This window comes from Zonotrichia albicollis, chromosome 1 (genome assembly GCF_047830755.1).
Source record: "Zonotrichia albicollis isolate bZonAlb1 chromosome 1, bZonAlb1.hap1, whole genome shotgun sequence".
NCBI classification, from domain to species: Eukaryota; Metazoa; Chordata; class Aves; order Passeriformes; family Passerellidae; genus Zonotrichia; species Zonotrichia albicollis.
This window is the reverse complement of record NC_133819.1, coordinates 72,755,448-72,779,730: the sequence shown is the minus strand read 5'-3', so window position 1 is coordinate 72,779,730 and position 24,283 is coordinate 72,755,448. Positions and strand designations below refer to the sequence as shown.

At 43.0% G+C, this 24,283-nt stretch overlaps 1 protein-coding gene across 9 annotated transcripts in view; it reads right to left on the bottom strand.

Moving 5' to 3' along the window:
- Positions 1-7,673: 7,673 nt before the first annotated feature.
- The window catches only part of RNF152 (ring finger protein 152), a 49,853-nt gene continuing 33,243 nt past the window's right edge, over positions 7,674-24,283 (bottom strand). For 5 of the 9 annotated variants that reach the window (XM_074545069.1, XM_074545023.1, XM_074545038.1 and 2 more), the window contains exon 2: positions 7,674-18,152. In XM_074545069.1, the coding sequence (XP_074401170.1) occupies positions 17,319-17,930 (612 nt within the window). In that variant the 5' untranslated portion in view covers positions 17,931-18,152 and the 3' untranslated portion in view covers positions 7,674-17,318. Of the gene's footprint in view, positions 18,153-19,044; positions 20,076-20,322; positions 20,814-22,048; positions 22,131-24,015; positions 24,151-24,182; positions 24,205-24,283 lie in introns of those variants that run through there. The other 4 variants (XM_074545055.1, XM_074545062.1, XM_074545032.1 and 1 more) reach the window with 4 other exon arrangements.

Sequence of the window (24,283 nt, the reverse complement as noted above, 5' to 3'; positions counted from 1 at the left end):
TGAATTTACACACAGATTTTGGAAAAACATGAAAGAACATCTAATTGTGGCAATATTATTATTATTACACAAATTTTCAAGGAATACATGTTATTAGCAAATCTACCCAATTCTAACATGATACCTCCACCATACTTCCTGTTTGACTATGGCAATTAAGGCATACAAGAGGAACAGATAACTACATTACCCAAGTAAAAGACAAAACCATGTTTGTTTGAAATTTCACTTTCTTTCGCCTTTGAACTTGTCAGCTATTAAACCATTTCCAAAGCAATGAAAGAGTGGTTTTAATTACATTAATATACAGGTTTGATGTTGATATATTAATATACAATTCAATTTTGAATGTATATGCAGTTTTCATACAAGCCATATTCTGAAATGCAAGGTAATATTTTAAACAAATTTTACACAGTTCATTTTTAATTCAGCCATGTATTCTCAAGTGATCAAGGTCAGAGACTTCATTTAAAAACAGCACCTGAACATATCTTTTTAAAAAGATATTTTAAGATAGTTGCTGCACAAGGTCTTCAGGAGGTGCAATATGGAGGGTTGGTAGTGGTGGGATTTTCTTTCAGGTTTGCACAAGTAGACTGTGCCACATCTCAAAGATGCAGCGCTATAGAAGGTGGGAGGGATCATTAGACCATCTGGCCTGATTCTCAGTTTCATGCAAATGTCCTGATGCTACAGGCATGCCTCACTCTTGCAAAAGTCAAAGTATGGGGCACTCCTGGAAAGCAAGGTGGAGGTATGGATCATGCTCACCTGGCAGCCCTCCAGATCTCGTGTGGCAGACACGTGTAGGTGTCCCCAGCAGCTGAACCTCTCTGCCCATAAAGAGACAGAACACCAACAACCCCCCTAACCTTAGAGGGAAATATTTTTGCTGCCCTTAGCATGGTTGATTACCATTGCCAGAAGCACGTGAGCAGGTCATGGCCATCAGGCATCTCAGAGAATGCTCAGTGTCAGCAGCGAGCTGCTCCATTCAATTTTATGCCTACAAAAAACACCACCTGCTTATCTAAGCAAGGTCAGGAAGCAGAGCCACTCTTGGCTCCCCTGCAGCATTCAGGCACCCACACACACTAACAGAGTGACCTCCCCACCTCCAAACGGGCCAACAGAGGAAACTGAAATCTTAACACTCCCCTAAAAACTTTTGAGACTTCCAACATAGGCAAAAAATAAATAAAAATTAGTGCAACAGATTGTCAGGCACAAGAAAGCACCTACAGCCTACATTGCTCCTGCTGGACTCTGGCAAACCAATCCAGCTGCTGTGGGGCTAGAGGGTGAAGAGGGACCCTGACAGAGGGGCTACTGCACCAGCAGATGTCTGCACCCTCTTTTGGTTCAGCAGTAGCACCCCAGCACTTCAACCCAGCTCCTTTTGTCCAAGCACACTGCCAGCAGACACAGGATTTCCCATTTCTGGGAAGAAAGATAAACAAGAGCCCTCCTTGGATGGTGTGTCAGGAGACCAACACAGAGCTGCTGCCTCCATAAAACCAGTGATCACAGAGTGAGTTTGGTCCTGGGGGCGTGCCAGCTCTCCACTGTGCACCTCTGCAATGCAGCTTTGGGACTGGGTGCCTGCCTGTGGCCAAATGGGATCTGCATTAATTTAATAGAACACAACTGTTTTGATTTCAATAAGATCCTCTCAATAAGTTCCAAGGGAATCTGGCCTTGTTTCAGATTATGTTTTGCTTATTCTAGCTCTTCCTGGAGGAGGAATTTCTAACTAAGCCATTGTAAATTTGTTTTCTTGCCTAGGTACATTAGTACTTCAAACCGAGCCGAAGACAATAATAGCTAAAGTATATAGATTTAACAACTGAACTCCACCCAAGCTTTTGTTTTAGTGTGCTACTCAGATCTTACCCATTCCTTGGTCTCTGTGTAGACTTCTCTCATCAGCATTTAAATACACACAGAGAAAAAAGGAAAAGCAAACAAAATAAACGCAACTGGAGACAAGAATGTCAGGGTGTAAGTAGAAGAAAATGCTTAATTTTAGATAAGCGCTTGGCTCAGTGTGCTAATCTGCTGTTCAGGAACACTCACTCATGCTGAGAGTATTTCACTCACTGTTAGCCCTGGTGCTTCAAACCCCTCTCCTGACAAGGCTTCTCGCTCTGTGAGCACAGGGGTGGCAGAATGAGGCCTCCATGATTTATCCACCTTCCTTGTGGAGCCACCACAAAAACCTGCACAAGTTGCATTGTTCTCCTTGTGCAGGCATGACTGGGATTGGTCAAAAGTGGTGATACATTGGTGCAATTAAAGTGCTCATCTGCACCTCTGACCAGCTAATTAGGCTGGAGACACATTAATTAGGCTGTTGAGCTCAACAGCAGCTTGGGAGCTGCTTGCCTGGCACAGACAATTGTCCTGGCTTTCTAACCAGGGCAGAAGTGGATGGAAACACTGGTTTGTTTACTTAGTTGTGTGTTTTGATTCCCCTGAGCATGCCCCTAAATTACAGCCTTCACATTTTTGGCTGGGTTGTTTGAGTTGGTTTTGTTTTGTAGCTCTTAAATACAGGTTGGACGGAGAGCTGGGGGTCACTGAGTGAAGGAGACACCTCATTTGTTGAAGTCTAGGGATTCTGGTTTGTCCTGGATGTAAAAGACTTGGAGATAAGACCATGATCCAGATGCATCAGCAGCAAAAGTTATATATAAAGCTGATGAAAGACTCAAATTAATTTGTATGAGTTTGGAGGCTTCATATTTGGGTAACAGATCATGTCAGAGTGAAAATCGCTGAATATACTTTGTAAGCCATACCACTGTATTTATTCTACTAATTTATTTTTCAGCCATGCCAGGGAACACAACCAACACACTTCTTCTCAGTAAGGTTTCCTGAAGGATTAATTTGACCTACTGCATTTTGCAGGCAGACCCTGTCCTGGCAGCCTTCCAGCTACAGTTCCACAGCTCTCAGCTCGTGGCAGGTGAGAGAAGCAAAGAAAGAAAAAAAAATCCAAGCGAGAGCCCCAGGCCAGAATAGTGCTGGCAATAATCTAAGCCCAGCTCAGGGTGTGGGCAAATCAGCCAGCCAACTCTGTGCCTTCCAGTCAGGGCTTCATAAGTTCATTTGCATCCACCCCTCCAACCTATTTGCTTCGTTCCCCTTCCCTAGTACCACATCTTCAAACACAGACAGCACCTAAAACACCAGTAAAACACTACAGCCTTACTGCTCCCACTCCAAGGTCAACTTACAAGCATGCCCGTTTGAAGAGGCAGAGGCAATCACTCTAATGCAGCCACAAGGTGAAATGAGGAACTGGCTCCTAGCTAGGTAAATTGTTGTGATATCATCATCAAGCCCAGTGAAGGAAGAAAGCAAAGCAATGGACATCATCAAGGTTAGGAAGGCTGTATTTAGGCATTAAACACACAAAGCAATAAACTCACTTCAGTGAAACTTAAAACTGCCACAGATAACAAACAGCAGACAGCAAATCAGTCCTTCAGATACCAGGAGAAACTTCTGAAAAGCAGTCATTAATTTGGCTACTGTGATGAATTCCTCCATGGTGAAAGCAACAACCCACTTCACTGCTTCACTGATTCATTGCCTGGGAGGCCATGAAAAACACTGTGATAATTTAACCTGTCTTTCTGTGTAAGACTTCAGCTACCAGCAATCTTTTATAATGCCTTCAGGTGGTAGGAAAGGGGTGGTTTTGATGAAGCAACATTTTTCATACCTTTGTGTGCAGCTGTTGCCTCACCCCATTTCTTGCAGGAAGCCACCTCCCACCTTCCTGCACTGGCAATGGAGAGGAAGCTCAGCAGCAGAATCACTATAACTGGGCCTATTTTGCTTTCCTTTTGTACTCAGAGAAATAGAGACACAGCCCACAACAAGAGGAGCTCAGCAGAGCAAACCTGCCTGTTACACCAACAGGGAACTGGTTACAGCTGCCAGATGCTCACAGCTTTGCACAGTGACATAAGTGACATATGTAACTCTCACACTGGAGACGCAGCTCTTGATTCCAGCATTGCAGAGTGGGACAGACACAAGTGCAGGGTTCAGGGGAGTCTGCATCTCCTAATGATTATTCAACCCCTAGGTAAGGCTAGTCCTTCCCCCTTCCCTTCTTATACTCTATCTGTCTGAAGCAGTAACTGCTGACACACAATTTTTGCTCCCCAGATATGTTTGCACTGCTGAGCACTCATTAAGCTATTCTAGAAAGCTCAGTGTCACATAAAAGGCTTTTACTTGGTGAAGCAATGTATCAAGTCTTTGGACAAATCTGCCTTATGTGAGACTTACACAAGTGAAAAATACCAAATGCCCTTATGTCGAGTTTTACTCAGAAGCCCTGTTTGGTATTATTTGGTTTAAAGACACTGGAAATGTCCACTATGCCTGCTTGTTGATGGCACAGGGGAAAAAAAATACATTGCTATTTGAGAATATTTCCATCTGGCTTTGGAATTAACAGCTGTACTGGGTTCTGAAATGTCTTCATCTGTTAGACTGCTATCTACTGAATATCCATATTTCATACAAAATTATAAGTCCCCCTCAGGCCTTTTCTCCCTTAACCACTTTAATTTTTCAGTAGTGAAATTGCCTCTCACACTCTCTACCTGTTCTGTTTGGCTAAAAGCTCTCCTGGCCTTCAACAAAATTTCCTCTCCTCCAGAGATGGTATCTCTCTTACTCTCTCAGTATTCCAAGTGGCATAATTAAGTCACCTGTACCTAGTTTTGATGTTGGCTACAGCCTTGAAGAAGAGTAGCTTGTGGGTACAATAGTTCATTAATTTCCTGTTTATTGCTTCAAGTAATAGAACATTACCTCACCTAACCTAACTTACACTCCTAGTTCTTCCCAATTAAACCAGCTATATCTACTATGCTATCATAAACAACAGAGAATGTTGCCATCTTATTGCAAAAGTCCTATACCTTCTTGGTGATTTCTTGTGGGCATCTCCTCACAGCACTGACTCCTTCACAACACAGCCAACAAGCTCCAACTCCCTCCTCACCCAGCTAACCCACTCTTATGTAGCACTCCTCTTCTTTTTGGACACTGCTGTGGCCTGTTAAGGGCAGGCCTGCTCCTAATCTTTGGTGATTAGTACAGCTGCAGCTCCTCAGGTGTGAGACTACCTTCTGCACTATCTTTATTTTCTTACATTCTATCCTCCCCCAAGAGCACTGTATAGTTTTGCCTTGCTTTTGATACTAAAACCAGTCAGACACATCATTGTAGGCATTTCCTTTTGATGATGTGCCTCCACAGTGCGGCCAATTGGTATCTGTCCCCATCTTGGTGAAATTACTTAGTTGTTTACAGTGATGTCATGAAAGCTGTGTTATGACTCTACTGATGAAGAGATTCAGCTTCTGGTGACTGCAAAATTCCACTTGCCTTGGGCTGTATATTGGCAACCAGTGCCACTTAAATTCATCACTCATAAAATCCTAGAAGAGGCTGCATTTCAAAAGAAAATTAATTGCATTAAAAGAAGAAAATATAAAATCTAATTTCCTGTGCTGTCTCACTGTTCACTGCAATTTTCAATTTGAGTTTTTCTTCTGCTTGAGTCTTTTATTGGGGGTCATCCCCCACATGCTCCTCATGATGGGATTCAAGTACACACTGAAGCTTTTTCAAATATTTGGGACTAAGAGGATCTGTGTCTCTCTTCCCTCTATTCTTCTACATACACATCATCAAAACAGAAATTTAATTATCTTTTCAATAGATATCACTGCTTTAAATTTGAGTTGTGAGGTTAGTGGAAAGGGACACACATGCAGAGTATGTGAGAACGTGTCTCATTTCCATAGGAAATCAGGCTTTATAAAATAGAAGATTTACAAGGAAAATAAGCTGCACTTCTATTCAGAATAATACACTGAGTTGAAACTTCAGCAACTGGTGAACATAAAAAGTTACCTATTTCTATTGGTTTTCACTCTGGGTGTTGCAATTCCTCAGAGGTCCTCTGAAGTCACTGGATTTACCTTCATTAATACCAGTAGTGCATTAATTCCCTATTTGTAAGGATGAATACAAGTTAAGGAGGTAAGAGAGCATCTTTAGGTCTACACACATGAACATAGACATGAGTGTGCATGAGCACATGTGCACCCAGGCATCACAGAGTATTCATAGGGAAATATCACAACAGCTCCTGTCCCAAAGGACAGATTTGCACCTAAGCCAAGACCAAAGTTGTACCAAACTTGAAAAGGTAGAGCTGGCCAGGGAAAGAAGGGGAGTGCAAACCATTTTTCTCCCTGTCCCTCACAAGCTTGCAATAGTGGCTTTCTGATGGACCACTTGAATGTCACCTCCACCCACCTGAAACTTGGCTGAGGATCTCAGTCTTTCTTAATTACTGCGCAACGCTATTAAAGCTCTCAGTGGAACCAATTAGTGAATGCCCCAGCCAATTTTACTTCTTGTATTTTAAAAAAAGCACACACTAGTCTGTTGAAATTAATTTTTAGGAATTCTAATCATAGCAAATGTGTCTGAACCATTCTGATTAAAGCAGCATTTCCACCTATACAAAAGACAAGACTAAAGAGGTTGACCTACAAAAGTACCATGTATTAAAACAGGAGCAGGGAGAAGAGGGTGGTTAAAAACTGAGCAGTATGGAAACATCCTTCTAGGGCAGATACAGCAAGCAAAGAATGCTTCTCCTGACATTCTGATTTATCCAGCACTTTGATATCACACTATAAATTAAATATTTGGCAAGATTTTGACATGGTGGCCCAGCAGGTCCTGTATCTACAGAGGCTGGTTGGCCCTTGACAAGAAAAAAAGGCGGAAGTTATATAAAATAAGCGATACATGTTCTTGCCTCTGAAACACATCAATGACTTTAGTTCACAGCCACTGAGCACTGCCAGTCTGCTTATTTAGCTAGAATATAATTAATGAGTACTGGGGAGGGAGCCTAGGGAAGGCAAGGGACCATGTACAACAGCGTAAAACAACGAGCAGAGGCAGTGCTGGAGCTCTAGGGGAGCCATGTAATACCTGCGTGCCTGAGGCTAGACTCAACCTTCCAGTTTCTGGTGCAACTATCCTCAAAATAAGAGACAAGCCTTCATTCAGATCTTGCTTTAATTAACACACTGAGTATGTGAATAGAGACACATCTTCAAAGCTGGCACAGAGAGAACTAGCTCTCACTTCAAAGCTATGCTGAGGACACTTCAGCTGACAGAAGGACTCTTCAGTATTTTTCCTCTGCCTTTTTGTTTCAACACCTGTCAAAGTTTATTTGCCTTCACCAAAAAAAGAAAACCACACCCCAACCATCCTCACTCCTCCCTACCTCCCCTACTAATACAGAAACCTTTGCTAATGGGGACAGTGCAAAGACGGGCCCTGTGGGATGCATGTCTGCTTTAGGTTACAGCTCACTTGCAATGTCTTTGGAGCAATCAGGGATACTGTAGCTGAAGTAATTTAAACGGATACCAAGTGCAAGCAGCTCAAAATGCACATTGGGAAGCTGTCAAGCAAGACCCCGAGAGAATCCATGTGTGTGCAGCCAGTCCTGCTCTCCTGCTGCTGCCCTGTGCTGCATCAGCCTGCTGGTTTTGAAGCACAGGAGAAATACCTCACTGCAAGGACTGCCACTGCTCCCTCTGCTCTTTCCAGCAACCACCGACCACATCTGCTCACTCCTGGGACTTAATTTTTTTTTTTTCTTCTCGGAGGTCCTCTGCTTAGCAAGGTTCAGACTCCAAAACAGGAAGCCCAATGGAATTCATTTGAAGCATAGCTGAAATTCAGGGGCACCTGTTTTCTCCCAATAGAGCTTAAATAGATACAGAACAGATGGTATAAACATGGCCTGCATGAAGAACAGCTTTACTCTTCTTTTTGTTTTTCTTAGTGCCTGTTTTTTGTTTTTTCCAAAACAATTATAGGCAAAAAATAGGGTGAGAGAGAAGGGGAAGAACGAGAAATACTTTTTAGAGGCTATGCAAAAGAGAATCTGAGCAGCACATTAACCCTCAGCGCAGCATCAGACACAGTGCCCTGCCATGAGGGAGGTTGCTTTGGGACTTTCCTCACCTGAAGCTGACTAGATGAGCAGCTCCTCCAGTTTGCAGAGCACCTTGTGGCCAGAAGAGCGTCACATTTCTGTCAACTTAGAAAGCTGAAGGAATCTAGCAGAATTTTACAGTTTCTTTTAAAGCTTAAAAGTCCTATCTACAATAGAGGAATTCTATGCTCTTGCCAGAGAGGGTCATGTTAGACCATTCCAGCAAGGAGCATTATCTGTATTATCCGCATTATCTGAGCATTATCTGAGCTATGTACTCATAGGGTCATTGTTTCAACAGGGATTTGTGGTGGGTCACATCCCATCACCTGGTTCAAAACCCATCCCAAGACACCTCCTTCCTCTGGGCCACTAAGCAAGAACAGCAGCATGGGACAGAGCCTGGACAATTTAACCAAATTTCCATTTCCTTTAGCAAAACCTGAGTCATTGACCAAATCAAGCATTTAAGAATCTCTTAAGGAGGTGGATAACTCACCCTCAACATTTTAAAATGTCTCTCTATCACAGACTGGTTGCTTTAGATCCATAAAGTTAGGACTGCCACTGCATCTAGCACATATGACACATCCTCAGAGCCCAAGGCAGCTAACAGCTCCAAATGAGGTATAAGACTCAAGTTTGGTCTCAGAAAAGTGACAGTAACAACTAATTCTACATGCAGTGCTCTGTGTGCTCGACAGCCAGAAAGCCCAGACTCTGCACATTTCAGCAGGCATTTTAATCTTAATAGGCAGCACGTGACATTTCATTAAGATTTCGGTGCTACTGCAGTGTTCAGCTGTTAGGAGGCTCCTGAGGTTTTACAAAACAGAAGCACATACACACATTGTGAAACTCAGCAGATCTAATCCGAGCCATGAATATGGATCTTCTTCTTCCTTATCTCCCTCCTTCATCAAAGGAAGTGGGATTGCAAAATTAATGTTGCTGATAAATTAAAAAAAACAAAAAAAAAAAAAACCCAAACAAAAAAAACCAAAAACAAAAAACAAACTAACTAACAAAAAACCTAAAACCCAGCAACAACAACAACAAAAAAGAACCATTCATATTAATAAATGATACTATCTTTAAAATCAGATTGTGCAAATAATCTCTAGTCTCCAAGTTGCTTTATCTTGTTCTGCTGTTGCTTTTTTCAAAAATATTTGGGCTGTATTAAAGAAACAATAATCCTAAATACTGATTTTGAAAGGACCTATGATAACAACAGCAGATAATGGGGTATTGCAAATAGAACTTGGGAGCCCTGGAGACGTTCCTGCTTCTGTGAAGATTTTGTTACCAGTTTCATCACTGAAAATGCAGTCGAAATTTGCAGTCATTCATACAAAGGTAAGTTTCTCCTTGCAAGTCTGTAGGGAAACAGGATGGTCCAAACAAAGGGCTGAAGAAGAGGGAACAGGAGACAGCACACTCCTAAGGAAGCAGCACAAAGGGATTTTTAGGCTGCTTGTTACAAGGGACCAAAGAACCTCAACCCAAAGATGTCAAGCATCAGCAATAACAGACAGTATATATGGTATTAAAAAATATCCTCGTTTATGCACTACTCCTGACATTTCTCTCTATCCCAAGGGTTTGCTGGAGCTGCTGAATGCTTGTTCTGCCTGGACGGCTGCCGAAAGACATTCAGTGTTGCAATCCTTTGTTTATCACAAAACCACACTCTTTGCTGGTAACATTTTACAACTCTTATCACACTGTTCAATCCAGCTACAACTGTCCAAATCTTGTCTTCTCTAAACCAGGGGAGGTCAAAAAGAAAGAACACACTATATATCCATTGCAGTTAGCTGGTTTAGCAAATAAAACCATTAAGCAGGGCTTCTGTTTTATCAACCTGTAGGTTTAGCAAATCCCCTCAGCATTTCTGCATAGCAGAAAAGAAGTGATTAGAATTCAGTTTATTTCTCCCAAGCTTTTTAAACCATCATTGTTCTGGATTCCTAAGGTGGATTTTGGTGTGGGTTTGAACTGCAAGGTCGTGGGGCTTTCTACCAAAAATTAAGAATGCTCAGCTATGTTGCAATAAGCAATTAAAAACAGAAGCTACAGAAATAAGTTTTTAGACTCAGATGCTTGAAAACAGCTGCCTTGGGGTATTAAAGAGCCTCTCCTAGTCAATATACTTTCAAATTTCAAAATAAAGCCTTCCCCAAAGCAAAGATTTTTACTTCAAGTATTCCTTAAGAATTGTGCAGACTAGCCAAGCATCAAGAAACAAATACATGAATGTGAAGTCCACCTCTGTTCAAGAAAGTATTTAATCATCTGTGACTGAATCCCTTTGGCTTCCTCAGATTTTGTACTTCAGTGCTTTCTCAGCATATTTTCTGAATTGTGTCCCCAGTATTTAACCCCATTCCGTAAGCATATCTTCAAGAAATATCTGCAACCATTATTAAAAAAAAATTAAGTGAGAAATTATTAATTTGCAATTCAATCAGCAAATTGGCCATACTTGGGAACTGATCTCCCTGTTATGCTCAAAGCCAGCCCCACATGTCTACCACATGCATGACAGACTGTTTTGACAGTCTTTAAGATTCACCACTGTTTTTAAAATTCTTCAGTGAGATCACACACTTACAATGACACCTGAATTCAAAACATCTTGCAGAAGATTATCCCCACCCCCCCCCCAAACTCCTCCATCTTGAGGCACATCCAGATTTCTCTCGAGCACATGCAAATCCCAGTGGTACAGATCAAGTCAGGGCATGCAGGCACCTATAGGGCAACGCTTCCCAAACTGATGAGTGCAGTGACAACACACACTCATCTTTTCATAACTCTCAAAATAGGAATGTAAATAACCTTCAGCCTGAAACCACTCAGGTTTCTCAGTTTAGGTTTGGGTTTTTTTACTTAATGTTGAAAACCAAGTCAGAAATCTACAGACCCCTAATCTAATCCTACTATTTCCTTTGAATGCAATGACTGTACCAAATGGCCACTTTTGATTTCAGCTTTTCAGATCTAATAGATTCACTAAGTCCTGTCTTCAGCGGTTGGGCATTACCAACATTGTCAACTTCATTATTTGTCCTGGGAGACACACATGCTAAGTTTCTATTTTAAACAATGTGACTCAACTGCACACACTGAGAATTCAAGATTTGGCCTTTTTTATCCCAGTTTCTCCCCACTGAATTCCTGTTCAGCTTTAGTCCAAGTCCTGAGCTTCACTGATGATTTCTGTACATCCATCAAACCTTTCAGTGAAACCAGTACAAACCAGTACTTTTGAAACAGGCTGCTTCCAACTCAAAGGTGTTGAAGAAAAAGCAAAACTGGAGTTTCAGTGACATTCTTGAGACACAATTTGACAGAAATTACATAAGCAGGCCACTGCTAAACATACCCAATAGATGTTTTTGTACATACAGATCTGAATTTCCAAGCTAGTGTCTAATCATGTGCTCATTTTCAGGTGTCCTTTCCTTCTCCACCCACTCTTCACTCTTTCAAACCAGTTAGGCCAAGTCTGTATGTTGCCTTCCAGCTTGCAAGAGTGCTGTATGCAGTCCTGTTTCAAAAGAACTTCAGTTTATCTTACAACTAAAAGCCCAAGCATCTGGTTGCTCCCTTTGGATGCCTATTCCAGCCTGGAGGAACAGAGCAATGTATGGTTCCTCACCTGAACTCCAGAAGAGGCGTCAGCTGTGGAGCAGAGTTCCATCCAACAGCAGTAGGAGCTGGTTTGCAGGGAACAGCTCAGAGGGAATATCAATTCATCTCACAGGAGATCCAGGTAATCATAACAAAGCTTCCTGTTACCAAGCTATCTCAGCACCACAAAGTACGTGACCTTCCTGAGACAGAAAAACCTTAGGATCTTTCACCAGCCCTCTTGATGAGGGCTCTACATGAGCATGTGCTGCGTGCATGCCCCACCACACACCCTGCCCAGCACAGGAATGTGTCCCTGTGCTCATATGCATAGGTGCTCCATGTATGCCCAAGAATTCCCATTTCATCCCCATGATTATGTGCTCCAGTGTGAAATGGATGAGGAGAGTGAAAACAGACTCACGTACATCTGAAGGGGGAATGTGGGATGGACAGAAGTGCTTTCTTCTGCCTGTGGATCTTAACTAATCCCTTGAATTGACTCTGACATTCAGGAACATGATTAGCACAAAAAAATAGAGGATTTAGAACTATAATAAAAATATATTGAAGCACAAGAAAATGCTTGAAAAATGCATTTTCCAAACATTCATTAAGCATTAAATTTCACTGATGTTGGAAGGTTAGTTTTTTTCATCAGAGATGCTCAGGGCAACTTGAGAAATGTCTGGAAAATTGTTCAACTTGAGGCTGAAGCAAGAAGCTTTGCCTGTTGACACAAGCATGCAAGAGGTAAAGTGACAAAGAAAGAGAGCACAACAAGCCCAGCTGTCAGGCCTAAGAACACTGTACAGCACCAGAAAGGTCACTAACATGTTCTAAATCCATTGCATTTACAGACAATCTTGTCCTACTGAAGCTCTTGCTCAAAATCTTTGCCTTCAGGGCCAGCAGATCTTTCAGCAGCCTCCCAGATGCTGCTGGGATTAATTTGCTGCCATGTACCTTCTTCCCTCCCTTCCTCCTCCATCCACCCACAGAAGAAGGTCTGGGAAAAACAAATCTCAAGCAAGCCATACTTTCTGTGCCATTGGTATAAGCAGGCATTTCAACCCCAACACTTACTAGAGAGGTGTTCACTCAACATGTGAACATCTCCTGCAGTACTCATGCAAGCAGCTCATGCCAGCAGGCCCCATTCCCTGGGGCTAGTTTGGCTGTGGATGGTGGGTACAGATTCATTCCCATGAGTGGGAGAAAGCAGCATCCTCTGCTCCCTGGCATTGCTGTGAAAAGATCCAGAGAACACAGGCTTGGCTCCATTTACACAACAGACTCATGCCTGGAGCTTTTGCTTCTGGGACATTTTGGTTCAGCCCTGCTGTGAATGAAAAAAATTCAGTGTGTATTACCAACTACCCTTACTCCAGAAAATCATGTGCACTATCAAAAAAAGCTGGATGCCTATAGCTCCAGCAATCATGTGACTGGGAAGAGGTGCTCAAGGCAAGAGGGAACCTGTGTACCAGTCTGCACAATGCAGGCTTAAGTGAAGGCCAGCAATCCCTCATTCCTATAAGCAAAGCTTATACTTAAAATTTTTAGTTTTATTAAAACAGAAAAAAAGTTTTGTGGCTTAGTAGGCATCAGCTATAGTTCTGTATTCCATGCTAATTAAAACTTGAATGCCCTTTCACTATTTACCGCAACTCATACTTTACACATTGCCTTTAAACACCAAGTGATGAATTTTGGCCACCCTCTCATAAAATATGGATCAATTCTGCCAAATTCCCTTCCATGCTCCTCATTTGATGGCAAAATAACAGAGGAACCATAATTCACTTGCTATCACTCTTTTCCTGCTAACGTTTTATTCAGAATTAGCTTCATTAGTAAAGATGAAACTTTGGACTCATGACTGCTCCATGTTTACAAAACATACAGGCTCCTTTACATCGTGGTTAAGCATGAACAATCACTGAACACACAATTTCCTAAAAAAATCCTGCATACCAAAATTGCATATTTTGAATTTTTAAAATTCACTAAACAAAATTTCACAGAGTGAACCCTAAAGTCTGTTTGCCAGCAAAGCACAAGCCAACAATGGAAGTTGGGACCATCCAGGAAAAAATACTGGACCCCAACACACACACCTTTCCTATTAAACAAGCAAATAAATACACATTCATACAGAGTAATGTGCTCTAAAAATGCAGGTGCTTGAATAATTACCCACACATTTTAGCATAAGTTTTGGTTTCTCAAACAGAACTGAGTCACAGTAAGCTTCTGTCTTTCTTTTTGGTGGAACTAGGCAGTGACTTCTTACTGGACACCAGAGAACAAAAGCTAACCTGGAACCTGATAATTTTGGCACAAGTCCAAACATGTTTCTCCACAAAGGAAAGATACAAAGACAAGGCTGGTCTTTAAAAATAATAATAAAAAAAATTTAGCAGTACTTTTTAATGTCAGGCATTGAACCAAGGAACGGGATAGACTGCACTGCATTTTTAAAGTAGTGTGACTATTGACATACTTGAGAAACATTTTAACACTCTACATTACAACAAACTATTTAGTTCATTTCTACACAAGTCAGCAAAAAAGCTAGGTGATCTAACATATATAACAGCTGCAAATTTAAAATTCTAGTCACAGTCTAAAGCCAGAACAAAAACTTTTCCAGAACTCCTATTTATAAAAAGGAATAAACATACACACCATGCGCGTACACGCAGGCAAAAATCTTGAGGTTTTACTTATTGCTCTTACACAAGGCTGTGAGCAGGCAAATGTCTGGATCAGAAATTAGGTCAAACATGCATTTCAGCAGGCACAAAAGTACAGGAAATTCATATTAACAAAACAATGTACTGTGTTACGTAGTACAGGATGGTATTCTGCTAATTTAACACTTAACGTCATTAATTCCGGATAAACTCCAGGTCTGCCTGTTGTATAATATGTTATGCAGTATGGTATTTTAACCTAATTTCTGATTCCTCTTTTATTGTGCACTCTCCATAGGGAGATGAAGAGGGCCTTTCTTTGCAATGTCAGAGAATCCTCGGCCTCAAGAGCTTCAGTTGGGCAGGTATGGCTGGAAGGAGGTAACGCTACCACCACTGTGTGTGTCACCAGGACCTGCTCCCTGACTGCCTCATGGTTTTGTGCATTCACTGACAACTCAGATAACAAATGCTGAACCTGGCACAAAATGCACCAGCATTGTACCCAGAGCATCTTTCACATATGCCATAAGCTTCTGGTACACCCAGAAATTGCTACGGGATAAGGCAGTAGAGGGTCAAATCCTGTGTCTGGTCAGTTCCTCAAGAGTCTCGTAAAAGGCAGGATTTTTTGTGAACTGGCTTTCCTTTACACAAAAAGCAGCATAGCATGGATGTCAGTAGAAATCTGGCTAGCTATTGGCAACAAGAGACGAGCACGTTCACAAGACACATTTGGGAATACCTGGTGTTCCCTACTGCAACCACATGAAACATGCTGTGGAGAGGTGTCCATGTAATTACAATACTTGCAAGCCAGATGCAAGACACACTGCACATGAGCCTTGCACAAAAAAGGCATTGAGTGTTTTATCTGAAGACTTTTTTTTTTTCCTGTGCTATGCATACATATGACAGTAGATAAAAATCAGCACAATGGTTCCTCTCCATATGTGAGCAAACACACATCATCACAACTAAGCACCCTATATTCCATTCTTCCCTTAATGGAAATCAAGGAAGAAAATGGTGGTTTAGAAACAGGGAGGGAAAGAAATCCAGCATGAAGTCAGAGGTATTTTCCTGACAGAAGTGTGAGCTGAGAATGTTTATTGTGAACCAGCAACTGGATTTTGTGACAAAACCAGAAAACCAACGATGACTATGGAGCCAACTTGGGCACTGCATAGTCAAAACTATGTTATAATATGGCATTCAGCAATCTCCAAGAATTAGAAAGAACAATAGGTAGACAACAAGAGGACACAGTTCAGGGAAGTTACGTCTTGTAATCACAAAAAGAAGTGGTGCAAATCAACAGATTTTTCTGTCTTATTAAGGGTCTGCCACGTGCCCCTTGATCCAATCCCTAAATCTCATCTAAGTTTCAGCAATCGGACTTGCCAAATACCCAAATTCACACTGGGCTCTATTTTACTTATGAGCAGTACTACTAAAGCTAGTGGGACTGCTTAGAGCAAGGTGCTACTGCAGTGAACATTCAGGAATTTGGCTCTTCTCAAGAAGTGAACCGCAAATGACTGGGGTTTCATGACAGTCACAGGAGACTGTCATGAAAGGGAGGAGGGACACTTACTGTGTTTGTTTTTCAAATCTGTCCTCATGAAATCAACAATAGTAAGACTGAAACATGGGAAGACGGTTCTGTTAAGCTCACCCAGACATTCTGACACCAGGACAGTCACAGCAGTTCAGGAGGAGGGCCTCACCCAGTAAGAGGTTAGGCTGGCCTGGATTCTTCTCCAAGATACATCACTGCCTCTTACTAGATGACTGTGTACAACAGTCCTTGGTCTCAGTTCCAATGGTGAAGCTTTCTTAGAGCAACACCTCTGTCACACCACCCACTAGTGCACAGTTGCAACTCCTAGGAAAGAGGGAGGCAAAATAGATCTAGATTCTTCATAAACAAGTAAGTAAACCTAACCTGCAGAAAAAAAAAATTAAGAGCAATATGTTATCACATCCTTGCAGGAGTCCCAGGACTTCTCATGACCCATTTCTTCACTAATGGCTATGAAAGCCAGGTAATCAGGAAGTCTGCAGCCAGACTGGAGGTAAAACAGCATGTCCAATGTTTACCATGCAAAGCTATCCTTCCCATAAAGCCAGTGAGGCAGAACTGTTTTGACTGCACTTTTTAAGTATCCTTTCTAGTCCACTTTGAATCCCTTCTTGAAAGCGCCTTCAAATAAAAGATGCTGGAAGTACCACTTTTCTGTAGTTGAAAGAAATGGGAAAAACAAAGGCAAAAAACAGAGGCAAAAACCAGACACCAAGGAAGAAAATAATTGCTTCTAAAATGCTACCTTTTAAAAACTATTGTACAATTCCCTAACTTGGTTTAATTAATGCGCCATTTAAAACATATAAAATACTTTACCAGCTACATGATTTCTCTGTTTTATGAATCTCCCTCCCTCCCTTCATTAAAAAATAATGCATGTGTAGACTGGTATTAAACAGCTCATACAGTTGTGCGCCAGTTCTCATTTAATTCTATGTGGAGCAGTTTTGATTTTAATACACTGTGTTTAAAGAAGAGCCCGTACTGTGTACTTCACAGTATAGCCAGCTACATGGAGGTCTTTAATCTCATAACAAAATAAAAAAAGATCACTGTGAAGTTGCAGTCCCTTTGATAGATGGTTGAGATGACACATGCAGTCCTCCTCAGTGCCACTGCCGCCAGACACGGGATGTGATCTTCTCCACAGGCTGCCGACAGACCTGATGCCACCCCTCTGGGGGCCACAGCCAGGCGAGCACTGCTGCCCGGTGCACAGCGTCCTGCAGTCACTGGGGAAAGCTGCACGGAATTGTCTTGCTCAATACCACCATCACCAACCCGACCCAACCTGACCCCGGGGAGCACAGCCCCCGCCACCTCAGCCGCAGGAGATCACCGTGAAGCGCTTGGAAATGCACGACATGTTGTGGAGGACGATGCCCAGGAGGAAGACCAGGACACAGGCCACCAGGATCACAGTGCACACCCCCGACCAGGTGGAGCTTTTCACAGCGCCTCTCCGGTCCGGCTCCTCCACTCCCGCCTCGGCGGGAAGGCCGCCCTGCAGCGGCTGCTGCTCCGCTGGGATCGTCACCACCGTCAGGGACTTCTGCTGGCTGCTGGGCAGGAGACGGCAGCCAATGTCTCCCGGCAGCAGCGCCCGCTCCTTGGAGAGAGGCAAGGGCAGCATGTAGCACCCATTGCTGGGCAGTTTGATGAAGACAGGGGTGTGCTCCGAGGTGTGGGGGATGGCGATGACGGCGATCACCTCGGGGTCATCGGGCAGCTGTGACACAGAGTACCCCGGAGGCAGCTTGGTGATCCCACGGCACCAGGGGCAGCGCAGGTCCTTCTGGCTGGTCCTCATCTGCTGCAGGCACACAGAGCAGCAGGTGTGCTTGCAGTCCAGCAGCTTGGGCCGCCGGCGGGGGCTGTAGTAGTTGAAGCAAATCTGGCACTCCAGCAGAGAGTCCTGGGATAAGGTCTCCATGGCAGCCGGTGCAGGGAAGCACAGCAGGCCTTGCGGTGAGCCCTGACACCCCAAGGCAAGGGGTAGGAGCCTTCCCACCACTTCTCAGGGCAAGGGGTAGGAGCCTTCCCACCACTTCTCCTCAGGACAGCACCCACCTTCCTAACACTGCTTTCCTCAGGGCAGCACTAGGCAGCAGCTATGGAGAGCACAGGAAAACCTCCAGCCTGAAACTTTCAGCACCTGAGAAAACAGAAGAACATGAAAGAACTGGTTATTCACAGGAGCATGTGGGAACAGAAGGGTCCAGCCAAAGGAGAATGAAAACTAGCACTGACTTTGTTATCTGGTGGGAGAAACAAATTCGTTGTCGTTCACTAGAAAGCATCTCCCCACCACCTTCACCAAACAGCCCAGTGGCAAAACTTCCAGTCAGTCATCAGTACTATCACTAGGTCTCTTACTGGGGTTTTTCCTCCTAATTTTCCCAGCAATCAAACCCCCATCACCCCACCACTCACAGTTATATTATGCCCATAACAGAAGTGGCTGTATAGTTCACTAGCAGGTCCCACAGCAACAAGCTCCTGTCATACTTTCAGCACTTTTCAGCCCTTCCTGCACCAAAACAATTGTTCTCATTTAATCCTTTAAATCCCTGAGGATTTTGAGCTATTTGGCTCAACTGCTAAGTCTGCATGAAAGGTGGGGGAAAGAAAAAGTATGTTTAAATGGAAGCATTTCCACAGGCTCCTGAATTTGCGCCTGTGCACGAATGAGCAACCAAGCAACTATACTGCAACACCTACATTTGCACATAACGAAAAGGAATTGGATCATTTTCAGTCAAATTAACTGTTGGCTCAGTTACACAAGCAGCTTGTTGAACATGGCCCTCTGCAACACAGACCTTCTCACTAATGAAAACCTCACCCAAGACAAAAGGCTAGGACCACTGAACACCACAAAGAAAAGAAATAAAACAGAATAATAACAGAATGGAAGATAATGCATTGAATTAAAAGCAAATGGTTACTGATCTTGTTCTAAATCCTTATAAAGGGATTCCCTTTACAATTCCCATTTTCCCACTTATTATTTACATCTTTGCCAAGAAGAAGGCACCTGTGTTTACCTGCAGTGCGTAGTTCAGCTTTGCTTGATTTTGGTCACTCCAACACAATTAATATGAAGGGGTGACAGTTTTACAACATTTTACACTTCCTTCTTTCCTGTGTTTGAAGAAGTATCAGCCTGAATTTGCTTCCAGAGAATAAAGAAAACCCAAAATATCTGACCTCTGATCTTCTCTTATTGCAATGTTATTTCCAAACTAGAGTTAACACCCAAGAACCACAGCTTTCAGAGGACTTCTTCCTTTCTATACAATAACTTCTTGCTCTTCTCTCTGGATTATAGCAACTAGATTGCAACATACTAATCAATGGGTGATATCAGAAAGACAAATATTGTAGTTTAAGAAGAGAAGGCAGGCATAGACAGGGGATTTGCAACCCAGGACAGTGCTCTGGACCTCACTGTCCTGTACCCTGCTTCTGGCAGTTACCAGTATTTGAATAGGGAAAACAAAATTCACGTCATCTCTTCAGATGCTGATGACTGGTCTCACCAACACTGGCAGAACTGGCCTTGCTTGCAGATTTTGTAACAGCAGTGGATTTTGGCTCACAAGATGCTTCAACAAACACGCAGTGATAATCCTGACTTGGGAAGGAGCGGGGGGCAGTCGGAAGGCAGGAGCTCCTAGAACATGTAAAATGGCTTCAGGGGGAACTGGCACACCCTGTCCACCAGCACTTTTGGGATGCTTTATCTTAATGTGGCACAGAGACCACTACTGAGAGAGATGCCCACCATTATGAAGCCCATGGGACACCAGCTCCACACCAGCACCATGCTACACAAAGGCACCAAAAGATAATCTGTGTGCTGGGGAGCTGAACACTGCTGCAGAAGGGGCTACACATCTGTGTGCAGGCCACACCGAGAGAAAGTGGAAGAAAATGAGGAGAGGTTTTATCTTCCTTATTTCCTTATCCATTACTATCTCCATATCCCTATGGTACAGGCACACACAAAGGAAGACTATCAAGAAAGGAGCTTACACGATAACAGACTAGCATACAGCTGAAAGAGAAAAATGAAAGAGAGATATCCATGATGCCAGGCAATTTCTGGCTGAAAAAAAAAAAAAAGTATTAAGAGACAATGGCCAGAATAGAAATTAGTTACAGAAACTCAGAAAAGAATCAATGAAGCCACCAGATCCAGTTTTCAGCCAGAAGCAACTCAGCAGATTTGCATTTTGCACAGAAGTATCCATACACAATCTGCAGTTACAGACCATCCAAATCAAAGTCGAGCTCAAGACAGTAAAAGACACAATTCTTACCTGCTTTATCTGCCAATCTATCAAAAAAGCTTCAGGTATAACAATACTGCAGTATTACAAGAAAAAATCCCGATGCCCAGAAATTCAGAAATTAAGGCTTATCATAAAATCATAGAAGAGACTCAAACATCATCTGGTTCCAACCCCTGCTGTGGGCAAGGACACTTTCCACTAGACCAGGTTGTCAGAGCTCCATCCAGCCTAGTCTTGAATACTTCCAGGGATGGGGCAGCCACAGCTACTCTGTGCAACCTGTTCAGTGCCTCAGCACCCTCACAGTGCATGCTAATATCTAACCCAAACCTACTCTCACGTGACTAGTCTGCCCAAGGACAGAGTGGAAGTACTGCTTCTGCAGATGTAAATCAGTCTATCTGCAAGGTCAGGAATGGGCTTGCCACCTACGTGACAAAAACTGCTCATACTTTCCCAAAATATCTCAAATCATAATCAGAGGTGTGGATCAGCGGTAATGACCAGTAAGTAGAGAGGTTAGTATGATTCCTTCAGAACATAACTAAAGACAAGTTAAAGAGTAGCCACAGCCATCTAACCCCTTGACCTTTGCTGACATTGCCTTGTTCAAAGGTTGGACGTGCAGCTTCACAGGTGCAATGCAACCTTATTCCAACCATACAACTCTCTAGCACTCTGCCACAGCTCAGTTTCAAGATAAAAGCAAGTCAAGCCATCATCTAGTAGAAAAATCTATTTGAAAAAAATTTGCACTACATACCTAAGAAGGAAAAATCCATGGGAGCTCTCAGTACTCTTCTACCACTTCACTTTAATAACTATGCCAAGAGGAGCAGGTTTCTTCTTAGACAGGAGACCAAGCTCTTTAGCTTGTCCCCAATGCACCTTGACACCAACTGAAGGTACTGAGCTGCCACAGGTGAACAGCTCATTCAAAGCTTACTCAGACTGGACTCTTCTCTGTGCTTCAAGCACAAACGTAGAGAGGCAGCCAGGACTGCGCATGAAGGCACAGCTGACATCAAGTATCAGCCAAAACCATTGTTGTGCCATTTGCTCTCATCACACAGTGACACCCAAGGTGGACACGGGGAGTGTTGACAGAAGAAAAGAGAGTGGGGAGAAAAAGCAGTAAATACTGTCAGGGATATCCACAGGTCCCTGCAAAAGTGATAGTACATGTGTATGTGTGAGTAGGGCCACATGTGGAATGGGGACGGGGGACTATGACAGTGAAACCACAGACACAGAAGCAATGGCAGCTACAAGCAGTGACGGCCTGGCACAAACCTGACAGCCCTGGAAGTTCTTCAGGGCTGAGATCTAACCTATAACACAAATAATAACTAACTGGAAATGAAAATCCACAAGATCCAAAACTCATGTGTCAGAAAGGCGCAGCAGGAGCAAAGGCAGCAAGAAGCGATAGGCCATGAAAAGCAGCCTCTCTCCCTGTCCTGCATTCTCTTTCCTTTTCATGACATCTACCCAATATCCACAGGGTTGCCAGTGGCTGGCAAGGAGAGGAATTCGCAAGCAGTTACAGAGACCCACAGAGAAACCTGCAAAGCTGATGACCTCTGCAGCAGCCAGGTGGCTGAGAACATGGCACAAAGGTCCTCCTTGCAGATTCGGGCTGCCCTTTGCACAAGCCGTGAGTTTTTCAAATTGTATGACTCAATACCAGTAAAGCCCTGAAGAATAAAGCAAGCATTTCAGCTGTTAGTCATGCTATCTGTTCTGCCAGTACCTCACTGGAGACCACAGCAATGACCCAAGTTCTCTCTGGGTGAGCAGGAGGCCAGGAATACCAAGGCATCAGCTTCCTATTCCTAAAAAAGAAGAAGGGGCATTTGTTGTTCTTACTATTGACACCTTCCCAACACAATGTGGGGAGGTGCTATGGGAGTGAATAGATGGAGGTTGCTGTAGCTGTGACAGTGAGAGGAAGAAAGCACAAGTTTGCTCTGCACAAATGCTAGCTACAAACTGGCCAGGTCACAAAAGACAGCTATTTTTGGAACCCAGTGCTAAGCAAGACCCTGAACACCCAAGCCCAGAGCTGTACATAAAGTCAGAGAACACAGTAATTAATGGCAAATCCTTGCCTAGCAACACAATATTTTTCCTATGTAAGGATAGCTCCTGTGATATTAAGCAATGGAAACCACAGCCCTGAAGGGGTGATGCCTTCACTGAAGGACTCAGAACTACCTTAAGACATATTTCCTAACTTACTAGGTTCCAAAATTTTATTAACTTAAAAACCCCAAGAATATACTTCAGTGATGCCTGTGGAACCCAATACAATTCACAGATGACTGAACATCATATAACATTTTAAAAAGCTGGCTCGGGGCATGCTGATATAGTTAACTGATCACTGAGAGAAAGCCTCAAAACTTTTCACAGACTTACAGACGGATTTAGGCAGTCTACTTGCCGTACAGCAAGGCTGTAACATAATTCCAGCAAGGCAGTGCATCGACCATACTTCACCTTTACCCAGAAAGGTTCATTATGTAAACTCCCCAAACACATTAACAATTCTTTGGCTGTATTACTGGTATGTATGATTTATGAAGAAGAAAGAATCATTCGTTTCAGGTGCCCTTAGGCTGTAAAGGAGATGGGGTGAGGAGGGAGTGCTGCTCTCAATAGGAGAACTAATTGCAAGAATCATGTGCCCACAGATACGGAAGGAAATGTGCGCTACAGCCACCTCCAAAAAGATAGTTGGAAGCATTTCTGCTACAAAAATGCAGCATCAGTGAACGTTTTTCACCAATTCACATTTCAACAAAACACACTTGGGCTAACTGCAAATGCCCAGGATGTACTACCTGATTTCCCCTGAATATCCTTCACTAAATGATCTTCTTTATTTTTAGGCTGTTCTGTAGCACTAATTACCATAGTAACTGAGAACAGCACAACGAACAATTAATTTATTCGTCACAACACCCTTGTTAAGAGACAAGTATTATCATCATTATATTCTTTCATGATCTAAGAAAAGAAGCACTTAGAGACGAAGCCGTTGGTCCAAGGTCATGCAAGCACCACCCAGATTGCCTCAAGTTCCAGTACAATTTCATCACAACTCTACTTTTCACCTCACAAGCCACAGGGCAGAGGTGACAGATTCTTTTGAGCAATAAAGCACAGAAACCTACACATTTTTCCCCACCTCCTTCAGCTGGCAGCATCCCCATGGTATGCCTAGGATTTGGGGGGGGGGGGGGGGCTTTCATTAAACATATCAACATATTTTCACATATAATGAAAAACACGAGAGCCTGAGCCCCAGAAACTACCTATCTACACTGGCACAGTTCATGTACCATATAGAATACAATTGAGAAACTATATGCATTTTGAGGGACATAAAGCTAACAATAAAACAGCAAAGTAAATCCAGTCTTTTCTCCACAATTATCTGTTCTCCAGGAACCTTCCTGTAAACCAGGCAGTCTACACTCACCATCCTTTCCATTTCATTATTCACAATTGCACAGAAATATTGCAGAAGGAAAGTATTTTAATTTAGTCAAAGCCTCAGCCAGTGCAAGCTGTCCTTTAGTTTTAGTCTAAAACTGTCTCCTTTAGTTTTAGTCCAGCCCTTGGCAAGATGAGTGTCTTGGTATACAGTCCTGGGTGCATAAAGCCACAAAAAATAAAGCTGAGTGAAACTGTGATATATGAGTCTGTAATAACCTGTGAACCAGCACCAGGGGATCCATGCTGATGGCAAGAGAACCTGCTGTGGATGATCCCAACATCAGACAGAACACCAGTTTGTCCTGCCTCTCAGGCAGCTGAGAAATCAGTGGTGGGTCACAAAAAAGGAGCCTAGTTGCAAGTTATCATTCCACAGCATTTACCTAAGAAATTGTCACCAGCCAGCCCTAGAAAGAGGAGACAGAGGAAGAAAGGTCACCTACAGGAATGTAATGAGATACAGACAATTATGGGTTTGAAGCAA